General features: G+C 41.0%; 2 protein-coding genes across 3 annotated transcripts in view; one reads left to right on the forward strand and one right to left on the reverse strand.

Annotated features, from left to right (window-relative positions):
* Positions 1 to 13,813, reverse strand: part of LOC124607146 (D-glucuronyl C5-epimerase B) — a 388,166-nt gene that overhangs the window by 97,774 nt on the left and 276,579 nt on the right. The window contains exons 1-3 of one of the 2 annotated variants that reach the window (XM_047139354.1): positions 11,876 to 12,072; positions 4,188 to 4,355; positions 3,933 to 4,085 (exon numbers count right to left, since the gene is read on the reverse strand). In XM_047139354.1, the coding sequence (XP_046995310.1) occupies positions 3,933 to 4,085; positions 4,188 to 4,343 (309 nt within the window). In that variant the 5' untranslated portion in view covers positions 4,344 to 4,355; positions 11,876 to 12,072. Of the gene's footprint in view, positions 1 to 3,932; positions 4,086 to 4,187; positions 4,356 to 11,875; positions 12,073 to 13,813 lie in introns of those variants that run through there. The other variant, XM_047139355.1, reaches the window with a different exon arrangement.
* The window catches only part of LOC124607147, a 581,505-nt gene continuing 580,722 nt past the window's right edge, over positions 13,031 to 13,813 (forward strand). Inside the window, exon 1 of the mRNA XM_047139356.1 lies at positions 13,031 to 13,449. Within this exon, the coding sequence (XP_046995312.1) occupies positions 13,438 to 13,449 (12 nt within the window). The 5' untranslated portion in view covers positions 13,031 to 13,437. The remainder of the gene's footprint in view (positions 13,450 to 13,813) is intronic.

Genomic DNA, 13,813 nt, shown 5'->3' on the forward strand with positions numbered 1-13,813 from the left:
GCTGCTCATAAGCCACACATCATGCCAGTAAATGTGAAACGATTCCTCGCTTGGTGTAAGGAGCGTAAACACTGGACAATTGAACAGTGTAAAAACATTGTGTGGAGTGATGAATCACAGTACACAATGTGGCAATCCGATGGCAGGGTGTGGGTAGGGTGAATGCCCGGTGAACGTGTGTAGTGCCAACAGTAAAATTCAGAGGCAGTGGTGTTATGGTGTGGTCGTGTTTTTCATGGAGGCGGCTTGCACCCCTTCTTGTTTTGCATGGCACTATCAGCAAAGAATGTTTTGGAATGCCAACTTCGTGCGAGGCCTCACTGACCAACATTGATACCACTCCTCAGTGCAGCACTCCATGAAGAATGAGGTGCCAGTCCCCAAGAAACCTCCCAACACCTGACTGAATGTATGCCTGTGATAGTGGAAGCTGACATCAAGGCTAAGGGTAGGCCAACACTATATTGAATTCCAGAAGGGGCAGGTATCCGGGTACTTTTGATCACATAGTGTATGGTGCATGAAAAAGAAAGGAGGTGACTTTAAGGGAAGAAGGTAGATAAATAGCAAATGTGTTTTTTGGAAGATGACATTGGAAAAGAAGTACTGTGTTTTTCTCTTAGATAAGCAATAGCTGTATATGCAGCAATGAGTACAAACAGACACAATGGAATTCTGATGTACAAAGAAGAATAAAAAGATACTGAACTTTACGAGATATGATTTTATATGAGATAAACAATATCAGGAGAAAGAAAAAACTCTGACAGAATTATTAGCAGAAGTATAAGAAGTTTTGCCAAATAACCACAACGAAATGCCTTATGCTCTTATTGTAAATCTTCATCAAATACCAGCAGCAATGAAAGACAAAAAAAAGATGAAACTAAGCATACTAGCTGCAGGAGTGGATGAAGACTGTGCGGAAAATACACTCCTGGAAATTGAAATAAGAACACCCTGAATTCGTTGTCCCAGGAAGGGGAAACTTTATTGACACATTCCTGGGATCCGATACATCACATGATCACACTGACAGAACCACAGGCACATAGACACAGGCAACAGAGCATGCACAATGTCGGCACTAGTACAGTGTATATCCACCTTTCGCAGCAATGCAGGCTGCTATTCTCCCATGGAGACGATCGTAGAGATGCTGGATGTAGTCCTGTGGAACGGCTTGCCATGCCATTTCCACCTGGCGCCTCAGTTGGACCAGCGTTCGTGCTGGACGTGCAGACCGCGTGAGACGACGCTTCATCCAGTCCCAAACATGCTCAATGGGGGACAGATCCGGAGATCTTCGTGGCCAGGGTAGTTGACTTACACCTTCTAGAGCACGTTGGGTGGCACAGGATACATGCGGACGTGCATTGTCCTGTTGGAACAGCAAGTTCCCTTGCCGGTCTAGGAATGGTAGAACGATGGGTTCGATGACGGTTTGGATGTACCGTGCACTATTCAGTGTCCCCTCGACGATCACCAGTGGTGTACGGCCAGTGTAGGAGATCGCTCCCCGCACCATGATGCCGGGTGTTGGCCCTGTGTGCCTCGGTCGTATGCAGTCCTGATTGTGGCGCTCACCTGCACGGCGCCAAACACGCATACGACCATCATTGGCACCAAGGCAGAAGCGACTCTCATCGCTGAAGACGACACGTCTCCATTCGTCCCTCCATTCGCGCCTGTCGCGACACCACTGGAGGCGGGCTGCACGATGTTGGGGCGTGAGCGGAAGACGGCCTAACGGTGTGCGGGACCGTAGCCCAGCTTCATGGAGACGGTTGCGAATGGTCCTCGCCGATACCCCAGGAGCAACAGTGTCCCTAATTTGCTGGGAAGTGGCGGTGCGGTCCCCTACGGCACTGCGTAGGATCCTACGGTCTTGGCGTGCATCCGTGCGTCGCTGCGGTCCGGTCCCAGGTCGACGGGCACGTGTACCTTCCGCCGACCACTGGCGACAACATCGATGTACTGTGGAGACCTCACGCCCCACGTGTTGAGCAATTCGGCGGTACGTCCACCCGGTCTCCCGCATGCCCACTATACGCCCTCGCTCAAAGTCCGTCAACTGCACATACGGTTCACGTCCACGCTGTCGCGGCATGCTACCAGTGTTAAAGACTGCGATGGAGCGCCGTATGCCACGGCAAACTGGCTGACACTGACGGCGGCGGTGCACAAATGCTGCGCAGCTAGCGCCATTCGACGGCCAACACCGCGGTTCCTGGTTTGTCCGCTGTGCCGTGCGTGTGATCATTGCTTGTACAGCCCTCTCGCAGTGTCCGGAGCAAGTATGGTGGGTCTGACACACCGGTGTCAATGTGTTCTTTTTTCCATTTCCAGGAGTGTATAATTAAAAAAATTAGTGGAGGAGATATTTCAAAGTACATTAACGAATGAAATTAACCACATTATCAAGTGTTAAAATAATATATGTGTGACTGTCAGGAAAGAACAGTGTTTAGTTTTTGGATTAGGTCTGCATATGTGGAAGACAATGCTATGCATTTATAATAATTATGCTAATGAACAACATTAAAGACGTGTTAAATAGTATATTTGTAGTACTTCAAAATGTTTATACTTTCAGATCATTAATGTGAATTTCTGGTGTACTTTCATTAAATTTTGGGGTAAATCATGTCTTACTTTTCAAAATTTTGGTAATCTTTCATTAATTTTTCAGGATTTTTTTCATTTATTTCCAAACATCCTTGTTGATTGAAGATTCTGGAAACTATTAGTAAGGAGATGTAACAATACAGAGACTGAGACTGTATCCGAAAGATCACATCCACCCTTACTTGCCTTTACTCTGGCAGAGTAGCATTAATGATGTAGTGATGACCCTTACTAAAAGCAGGGAATAGTTTTTCAGCTGCCGATAGTTTTGGCACTTATTAGTTAGTATGACTTTGGTCATTATCTCAAGCAGGTTGCAAGAGTGAGTGCAAACTGCATATAAAATGGCATTATTTGAAGACCGGATTTAGTTTCGTAACTGATGAAAGTATATTTAATTAAAAGGTGACTATAAAATATCAAACAGTAATGGCAAACTTACATAGAACTGCACTAAGTGGGTGAGTGTGGCTGTAGAGAATAAGGAAATACTGGTTGTAACTAATAAATAACCAAGTCAGTGTTTAAATAAACAATTTTGTCACCATTCCAAGGTATTAATCATATTTTATTACTCTGGTGTGAACTTTTGAATCAAAGTATTGGAAGATTGAGTGTCAGCAGGCACACGGTTGGCAACTTTAATAGCTGGAATATTTACCTTGGGTGTATGTCTGCCCTCCTGTGGTGTCATCGAGCTGTTAGTCTGTTATCTACAAATTTAGACAGCAGATAACTTATCTCTTTCCAACCAATAGAGTTGGTGGCTTACAATGGTATTTTGTTGTTTAATATATGTAATATAATAGCATTGCTAATGGTATGAAATACATAGTTTACCATTACTTTAAAAAGAGATAATAAAAACAAACCAAAATATTTATTGCTTATGGTATTGATGAAAGCCTATAAAAAATTTATAAGTATATGATGTACTACAGAATATGAGAATAGTACACAATAAATATGTTCAATGAAACAACTGTTCTTCTAGCACTTTCCTATGGTAGCAAAAACTTAGGTGTCAATAAAAAACATGCAAAATCCAAGACAGGCTGTAGGAATGAAATATATGAAAACTGCAACTGGAGTAACTGGAAATAAAATGAGTATTAAAGCACCTAATACAAATAAACTGAACAGCTCTCAGCTTCCCAAATCAGCTTTAGAATATATATATCACATAGCAGAATTCACATATGAAGATCTGAACAGAAATGAGAACAGATAACTCATAAAGTGAAGAAAATGATTATTATTTCTTGAGTTATGAGATTAAGGCACAGTGCATTATAAAAACATACCTCATAATATTTATTGAGAAATGAAAATGGTACATATACTTCTCCCCCTTCTTTCCTGCAGCTCACTGTATATTCACCGTTAATACTGCAGTCAATTTCTTCAAAGCCCTGTATGTCGGTACCATGATCCAGCAAATCACCTGCACCTAGACCCTGAAACAGTGACAACATGTTCAGAAGTTACAAAATCATTACACAAACCCACAAGACAAAACACTTAATAAGACACCAAACACAGTAACAAAGGGCACTTACTGGAACACTATTTGAAGGTTTCTTGTTGTTCCAATCTACAGAATGAGATTTTCTGGCATATACAGCTTCCCCACACTTCATCCACAAAGGTAGTGTCATACATATCGCAATAATACATAGGAGGAACAGCATAAGTTTCAGGTTCACCCGTATCATAACGATTAAGTCCTGTAAGAAAAAATGAACAACATATGGTCTTCCATCAAACAATTATCCACATTATGCCCAAGATGTCTAAGACAGTGCCTCTCTGCAATCAATTTAGTATATTTAATACTTTCACAAGCAAAGTGTGCTTGAATTTGCTTTACTTGCGGCAACCACAACAGGTACCCACGAGTGAAAATCAGACAATAACACACAAAATTTTATTACCAGAAAGTTTAAGAGCAACAAAACCAAAATCACAGATGAGATTATATCTTTTACCTACTATTCTACACAATCACCAATCCTCTCAACACATTTCTCCTATCATGGTACCAATTTCAATATGCCCTCTTCACAGAAGTCCATTTTGTTGGAGTACAGCCATCCGCAGACTGCTGATTTCACTTCCACATCTACTTTCCTACCAGACTAAGTCACTTTTTTTCATACTAGAGAACCAGCACATTTCCACTCCATAGAGGGCCACTTGGTTTCGGGCATGTAGTGGTACACCTACAACTCATCATCAGTGACGATTCCTTTCAGAAAGTCATGCCCTTCTGTGTGTGTGTGTGTGGGGGGGGGGGGGGGGGGGGGAATAACTGATCCAAACTTGTGATCATTCGCTGGCCCTTGTGGTTGTCTGTCAGGTTCATAGGCACCCGGCAAGCACTAACTTTACAAAATTTCAATTTGTCATGAACAATATCGTACATTGTGTCATAGGAAATGTTGAACTGCTGTAATATGGTTCACAGTTGTACACATCAGTCATTCAAAATTGCTGCCTCAATTGCTCTGCCACTCTGCAGGGTTGCAGCTGTTGCCAGCCGCCTGGAGCGTGTTGAATCACTAAGATTCACACAGGCCTCTTGGAAGAATGAACACGAGCTGGAGACTTTGTTACAGTCTATACGGTCACCCCTATACACGCCGTGCATGTCTCTGTGAATTTCGCACAGTTCATGTCCTTTGTCCCACATATATCTAACTATATTTCACTCCTCTTCGCAAGTTGACAACCGTAACATGTGTGCCATGCTTGTTTTGCAGTGCAAGCTTCTCTCACTACAGCTGCACATGAAAACAAAATACCCTCTGTAGTGCAAAACTTCATTATATTTGTGCTAAAATTGCAACATTCCAGCTAGAATATCAAGGCAGAAAAAAATGGTTGTGTATTACTTTGTGTTCATCTGGCGCATATATATATTTTTCCTCGGCATACAAAATCAATCTTACATAAGTTTCACCAAATATTAATGTTCTTTTAACAACGACTGTTTCAAATTTGTTTTGGTTTACAATGCTCTCACCAGGCACTTTCTCTTTCTTTAATCCAATTTGATGTTAAATCCTCCTCTGTAGCTACAGTTCCATGACGTTGCTAGAGATGGCCGGTTTGTATGTTGGTGGTGAAAGACATTTTCACTAACACTACTTGGCTATCACAACAAACAAAGTTGACAATACAGGATTCCTCGTCATCATAGTGTTTGCCAACACCTGTGGTTAACTTCTAAACCTTTCCATTATGTCTCACAAAGTGACAACATGTGGCATCCTTAGTGTTACCAAACATAAACAGATTACATATTTGAAATATGTTATTTCCTTTCATTTGCATAATGTTCAGTAACAACATGAACACAACATTACACTCCAAAGCAACCATCAGATAATACACTGAAAATGAAATGAAATGTCGTGTGGCTAAGGCCCCCCGTCGGGTAGCCCGTTCGCCTGGTGCAGGTCTTTCGATTTGACGCCACTTTGGCGACCTGCGCATCGATGAGGATGAAATGATGGTGATTAGGACAACACAACACCCAGTCCCTGAGCGGAGAAAATCTCCGACCCAGCCAGGAATCGAACCCGGGACCTTAGGATTGACATTCCGTCACGCTGACCACTCAGCTACCGGGGCCGGACAGATAATACACTGACCCAAGGTTAAACTGAATTACAATTAATAAAGCATTAAAATTCAGCAATAACCAAATAAAATCAGCAAAGGAAAGATATCAAACAGCATCTGCAATAAGGAATCTTAGGTCTTAAGTATTGCTTGATATGTACATTGAATAAAAAAAGCACTTAAAATGCAAAGGCAGATGTTAAAATTTATGACTCAGTTTGTTAACTCTCTTCCCACATTTGTTTATACAAAACAATACAGATTGGCTGTTCACCAACCTACAATGTAGGCACAATATGGCAAGTCAAAATCTGCTATCACTTGCACTAAATGTGTTATGGGTGACAAAAAGACAGACTGATTGTTTAACAACAATACTGAGACAAGCCCCTACTGGCACATCATAAGCCTGCAAACTGATTGTGTTGCTCCCATAATCTGTGATTTAAAAGCTGTCAGACCTGGGTGAAGACTGCTATAGATACTGGGTGAAGACTGCTGTAGATATAGCTCTGCTGAGGTTCAGCACTGTTCACACATCTCTCCAAACTCTTTATGCTTTAGAAGGTGAGTGAACCATGAAGTCAGAGAGCCTGTCAAAATAGCAAGTTCCAGGAACACAGTAATTTTGAGTCTAGTAAATGAACACTGGGAGTGCAGAGTTAGGGAACTCAGTTTGCACACAAGTCTCCCCATTTTCCTATACCCTCCCATAGCTATTGTTTCATCCCTGTTCCATTAATCTCCTTTTCTCCACATATTCTCTTCTACTGCTTCCAACTAAACATCCCTTGATCTGTTCCCTAGAGCCTCAATTCATGCATCTTCCTTGGTGTTCTACCACATGGCACTCTCTTTACATGTCCGTACTACTAAAGTCTTGCTGCTTCTATCTTTATTTGTAAAGGTGGCCAGTTCTTATTCTGTCCAACCTCATTAGTACCACACTGCTTTTGTGAAATTCAGTGTCACATGCCTATATCTCTCTCATTTTTTTTTCTTCACTGTCCAGCTTTCAGAACCATAGGTCAGGATAGACCACAGTATTATTTCCTTGGTCTTCTGCAAAATATCATTAACCCACACTATGCTCCTGACACTTCTCATAAACATGCTACTGCTTATCTCCCTCCCACCAAATTCCTAATAATTTCTTCCACTTGTTTCCAGTATGCTTCCAAGACACTTAAAGCTATGAATTTCTTTCAACTGTTCCCCTGCCATCATGTTTCCTGAGGTAGCCTTCTCCCACTTTGTGCATGCAATAATTAACTCATTCCTCACCACATTAAATTTAATATTATATAATCCAACAACCTATGCCAACATATCTAATTACTGTGACGAAGTCTCCCTACGTTGTCAGCCAAGTCAGGGTGTCACCCTGCGGCAACATTTTGACAAATTTCCTATTTGTCAACTTTAGACAAAGTTCGACCAAAAATGATGAATAGGAAATTTGTCAAAACATTGTTGCAGAACGACACCTTGACTCAGCTGAAAAACCAAGAAGACTTCTTCACTGTCATTAGACATGTTGGCATAGGTGGTTGGATTATACAATATGAAATTTAATGCAATGAAGAGTGAGTTAATTATTGTGGGCAGGAAGAGGGCTGCAGTATTCCATGTAGAAATATTTGGTATTCAGAGTGTGCCACAAAGGAGAATTTGCACAGATGCTACAAGGATTGTAATATATATACTTATTTGGACTGCCTAGCTGCTCTGAAGTCTTTCTCAGGCCCTACATTGAAATAAAAAATTGTTACGGACTGCTACGAAGCCCTTGTGAGACTAGGGGAAAGCCACAGAGTAAGGCTGCTGTGGGTCCCTGATCACTCAGGAATTAGTGGGAATGAACAGGCTGATAGAATGGACAGGACAGGAGTGACAACTTGATTTACTGGAGCAGAACCTGTCCTAATCGTCACTAGGGCAATGGTAAAGTCACAACTATATAGCTGGAACAAGAGGCAGCTCACAGAATATTTGACTACAAACCAAAAACATCACAAACCAATTAATCTAAAGCACCATGTTTCAGGAAAAGTTCTGTAATTCTGAATTTCAATAGGGAAGAGACTGAACTCATGATAGGACTCATGACTGGCCACGGGAACTTTAATAAACACCTACACACGATGGATATACAGGAAGACTAAATCTAGAATATGTACTGAGGAGGATGGAACCACACCCCATTTAATCTTCTAATGCGAAAACCTAGAGGACAAAAGACACAGAATATTTGGATCGGTGAAACCTGAAGATATCTGTCTAGTAAGGAATTAGTGAAGTGTCTACTTCTTCTTCTGTTTTTGTATCATTAGTGATCCTATTCATATACCCACCACATTAATGATGCTTCAGGATTCAACATGGTATCACACTGTTTATGATTCACTTTCTTTTCAATTGTTTAGCATTATGTTGGTGTAAGTTGTTCTTGAAATCTCTCCAATAACATCTAGAATTCTTGTTCAAATCAAAAGCTATTATTGCAGCAACTGTAACCTAACACAGAGCACTCTTTCTTCCGTGAGATCTAATATTTATTACTCTTTCACCTACTCTCTAGTAAGCAAGGGGGAGACAATGGATTTTTTTGACTCAGTGGAGATGTGTTATACTGCACAGGGGCAGACTTACTATACTTACTGACAGCCCTAATTTTACCATTTACACGTGAGACAAATTTACACGTGAGACAAATTTACACGCGAGACAAATAAGGATATTTTAAACATGACAATACTTCTTTACAATCACAGTAAGAAGCTCTCATACACCTTATTTTGCATTAATGTCAGTTACTGTATTCCACATGACACATCAAGTGATACTTCCACTCATAATCTCATATGGTGCCCTTTTGCTGCAGAATATTTTTGGACTGAAAATGATTGCATGTGTTATCATTAATATCGGATCTCTCCCTGTGTTCTCTAAACAATTTTGATAAGAGTGATCCATTACACAACTCAGACAAAAATGAATATATAGAAGAACCATGAAATACAGTAATTGTATTATTCTCAATATTGGGAAACTTTCACCTCTGTCGCTGATGAGACATTCGAACACCTATAAGATTCCTTACATATTGTAAGCAGAATAGGCTAACTACAGTTAGAATAAGTGGACAATTTCTTACAACATAGTGCAAGAAAAAATAGTATTTACTGCTTCCATCTATGTGATCAAATGTGTATCTAGAAATTAATTAAAAATTTCCCACACACCTACACACAGAAGTCAACACCAGATTTTTGCAAGGTAAAACTTGCTGCAACCCCCCCCTCCCCCCCCCCCCCCCCACACACACACACACACTCTCTCAATCCAGTCATGAATGTTGCTTGATACCTCATACGATTGTACTTTTGACAGTAAGTGTACATATGGTACTGAGACAGATTCTTTTCCGAAATCTAGAAATACTGCAGCTACCTGACTGCCTTGATCGAAAGGATTCAGCATGCCACATGAGAAAAATGTGCGCCGGGTCTGACACAATAGATGTTTTCGGAATCCATCCTGGTTGACATGGAGGAGGTCATTCTGTACAAGTTATCTCTTTATGTTTGAGCTCAGAATATGTTCTAAGACTGTACAATAAATGGATGTCAAAGATATTTGACTGCAGTTTTGTGGAACACTTCTGTTACCCTTCTTGTAGATGGGTGTGATCTGTGCTTTCGTCCAACCACTGGGCACAGTTTTTCATCGAGGGGTCTACGATATATTATTATTAACAGAAGGGCTAACTCAGCCACAAATTGGGTCTACAATCTGATAGTGATTCCGTTGGGCCCTGGTGCTTTGATCAATTTCAATTATTTCAGCTGTTTCTTGACACAACAGAGTTAAGCATTTCTGCTTTTGTTTTTCTGCCCTCAATTTCTGTTCCTGTTTTGTCCGTAACTTGACACTAAATTCGGTGCCACAAACAGCCTTACATACAAACAGAATTCATTTAGGTTTTGCGAAAGACCTTTCAACAATATTTTTCTATACTAGTCACTAACGTCTTCAGGCAGTGCTCTCTCTTGACAGATAAATGTGTTTCATACAACACCTCTCTTTCTATAGGTGTATGCTTTATCTATACCTGTTACGCAGTAGCCACCGTTTCTGTACAGTAACTATACCAAGGAGGGTTCCATCATGAAATGTTCTACTGGGCAAATACCTATCCAGTGCATTGTCAACTTTCTTTTACACTTGAGCCATAGTTTCTCTACCACTCCTGTCCTGATCTAAATGTTTCAAGTCCTTCATTGGGATGTGAGACTTTCTTCTGCATCTAGTTTGCAGAACATATAATTCTTTTTACTTGTTTTAGTTGTCCTTTGTAATATGGTATTCATTGCTGGTATAACTGCCTCGCCACTTCTTAATATTTACATAGCTTGTTCTTAAGTATTACGTAAATGTTGGCAAACAGCACTCTGATGCAAACCATGTTCAAAATAAGGAAAGTCATAGCAGTGCAAAAATTTGTTTCTTTAATGACATCATCTTGATGTTATATGAAAGTCTACTGCCATTTTTACGTTTATCACCCCAGCTGCATTGCAGATTAGTTTTTCCACCACAATCATGATTTCAGGGGTGGGGTGCAATACACAAGTTAAGCCCAAACACTTTATAAGGAAATATTAATCGCAGCTTTGAGAAGTTTTATGTTCCTTCTGCAGCAAGAAAGGAGTAAATGCTTGGGTAGGTGGAAAGACATAGTTCGTGGGGGGGGGGGGGGGGGGGGTACGTAAGTCACACACATCTTAAGTTCTCATGGACTCACTTGTTGCAATGATAGGGCTATTCAACAACAATCTTCAGACTAAATGTACGCCTACAATGACTCAAATTTTACTTTGCAAAAATCTGGTTATGGCCTGTGTGTGTAGATCTCTGGGATACTTTTACTTAATTTCTAGACACATATTCGGTCACTCTGGTGGATGCCGTAATAGAGGACAATACTAACCATTGTTTTCTTACATTATGTTCTAAGAAATTCCCCACTTATTGTAACTATAGTACAGCCCCTTCTGGTCACAGCATGCGAAGAATCTAATTCAATTATTAATCAGATAATTATCCAAAAAAAGAGATAGGTGTGATGATTCTAATGGTTCTTAACCTCGATTTTATAGCCTAAAGTCAACGTTGTATGTCAAAGTATTAAAACACCTTCGATCAAAAATTGAATTTTTCCACTGCTACACAGTTATGAAGTCAGAAAATGCCTATCATGATGGGACAAAATATTCAGCTTCAGATAATGTCATTTAGTTCATCGACAATAGACTCGTCAGTTGCTATCCGTAATTGTAAGTCTTACATTACAGGATGATAGTTTGTTCAAATACTTCTACATCATATATCTATATGTGGTTTCATAAAATTTGAACTTGGAATCAGAAAAACAAGCTTCAAAATTTTCGAAGTCATTTCCCTCGAACCGATTAAAAATATCCACCTATTCCTACAATTGACCAACATGTCATTATGTTTCTCATATGGCAGTATACTTACCGGCAACGTTCCGTGAAAATAGCATTATAACTGTATAGAAACACTAAAAGTTGGTAAATACGTCAAGCTACTGCACCTGTTAGATACGGTTGAGTTTTCCAGCTCCCATTTGGGATGCGGACTAACTCCTACATTTTAAAATTGAAACTGCCAGTCAACCACACTTCATGACGCTCAACAACAGTTTACATTGTTATCATTTCTTGTACTGCAACACCACGCCTCTCAGTATCATATTTTGACACATCGTACTACGCAACCAATCACAACATCCCTGCAGGTCAGGTTAAAAACAAATCCAGAACCAAAGATCTTCCGACACCGGATATTGTTCCAAAGGTCTTCATGCGAATAGTATCTAGACAACAGAGATATACAATGTTTGTACATATAAAAATAAAATACTAAAGTAACACTGCGTATCAATAAATGTATTCCAGCTCATAAAACCGTATCTATTGGAGAAGGCAACATATTACCCACTATATTCACACGAATTTTAATTGATTGACGCAGCTCACAGTTGAAGAGCAGGAAGGCCTCAGTACAGAAATAAAAATACTACTCTAGATACCTATATAGGACACTAAAATTGAATAATGTAGCTGTTACAGAGTAAGTTAATATGCAGGAAATTTTCAGCGGTCACCTGGGGATCCCCGCTTAAAAATTTAGGTGCACCGCAAAGTATTTGACAATTGTTTGTCTATACTATTTCTAAAATGTTTTCAGTATTATTCGTATTACCGAAAAATTTTGAACTTTATTTCAGAAAAAACGTAGTTCTCTAAAGGAAGGGAAATGATTTCCATTACTGTGAGAGATCTTGACACTGTACGGCAACTTTATCCACCGTAAATAAACAAGATAAACAATGTGTGTACTTAAAACATTGTTCGAACGCTCTGTCTCAATTGAGGTGGCTTACTCGTAGCAAAATGGTATTGTCCATTATGAAATTTCTCGTTGTAAATGCAAATCAACACAGGAATGAAACGGTGACATGTTACGAAGGAAGTGAGATCTCATAGCAAGGACGAGGGAATCCCCACAACACTTTCTTGAACAAAGTCTCCCTCGGATCGCCCCTCCACTGCCAGTGCGTGTGCGGAGCGCACTCTCGCGGCAGCTAACCCCTCCTTTCCCAACCCCGCCCGAACACGTCTTAGCGGAGATGCGCCCCGAGAATCGATCGTCCGGCAGATGGCAGTCAACTCGCCGCAAACCAACGCAAGCAGGGTTGCCTGCTTCGCTGAGGGGGGGGTCTCTTCTAGTATGAAGGCAACCTAGTTCTCGGGAAGATTTCAATGATGGATTAAGTGAAGGGGGCAACTGTGTGTGTGGTGTGGTACGGGTGCTTTTTTTTTTAATTCGAGGGACTGGTTTTTTGTGGGAGTGAGTGTATTTTTTCTAGTGTTTGGTGTGCTTTTTTTTTCCTTGTTTCGCCCCTCTGTCCGCCGTGATCACGTTGGCGAGGTAGCACTCACCATGCGGAACGAAAGTACTATCGCGTCATGAGACGCAAATTTCGGCGGTAGGCGTGCGCGGGACTCGAACAAGGAGCCTGAGTGGAGCGTGTGCTGTTTAGGCTAGGGGGTGCAGCATCCTCGGCCTATCCCCAGCGGAGGAGATGCCGTGATGGCAAGGGAGGTAAGCAAAGCATCAGCATGTTACTTTGTGTGTTGTTAGATAACTAGGCGGTCAGACGCCGGCCAGGACACCCCTCGTGGTGGCCTCGCTCGCCGCCTGACAGCTCCCAATGTGGGGCACCTATTCGGGTCGAAACTCACTCTAGCCGCCCATTATTTTTCTGTCATGATGCTTTCAATTCTTAACACAACTTACAGGTCGTAAAACCTTACCGCGTCTGTATATCCGACGTACTCCGGCTTTCTAAGGTTGACCCCGGAGATTTTATGTTCCAGTGCTATGCCTCTTAAAATTAATAATAGGAGCTGTGATTTCAAGTTTCCTGTGCGACTAGCCACTGATATTTGATAATAGTGTAAGACGA

Source organism: Schistocerca americana, chromosome 3 (genome assembly GCF_021461395.2).
Source record: "Schistocerca americana isolate TAMUIC-IGC-003095 chromosome 3, iqSchAmer2.1, whole genome shotgun sequence".
Lineage (NCBI taxonomy): Eukaryota > Metazoa > Arthropoda > Insecta > Orthoptera > Acrididae > Schistocerca > Schistocerca americana.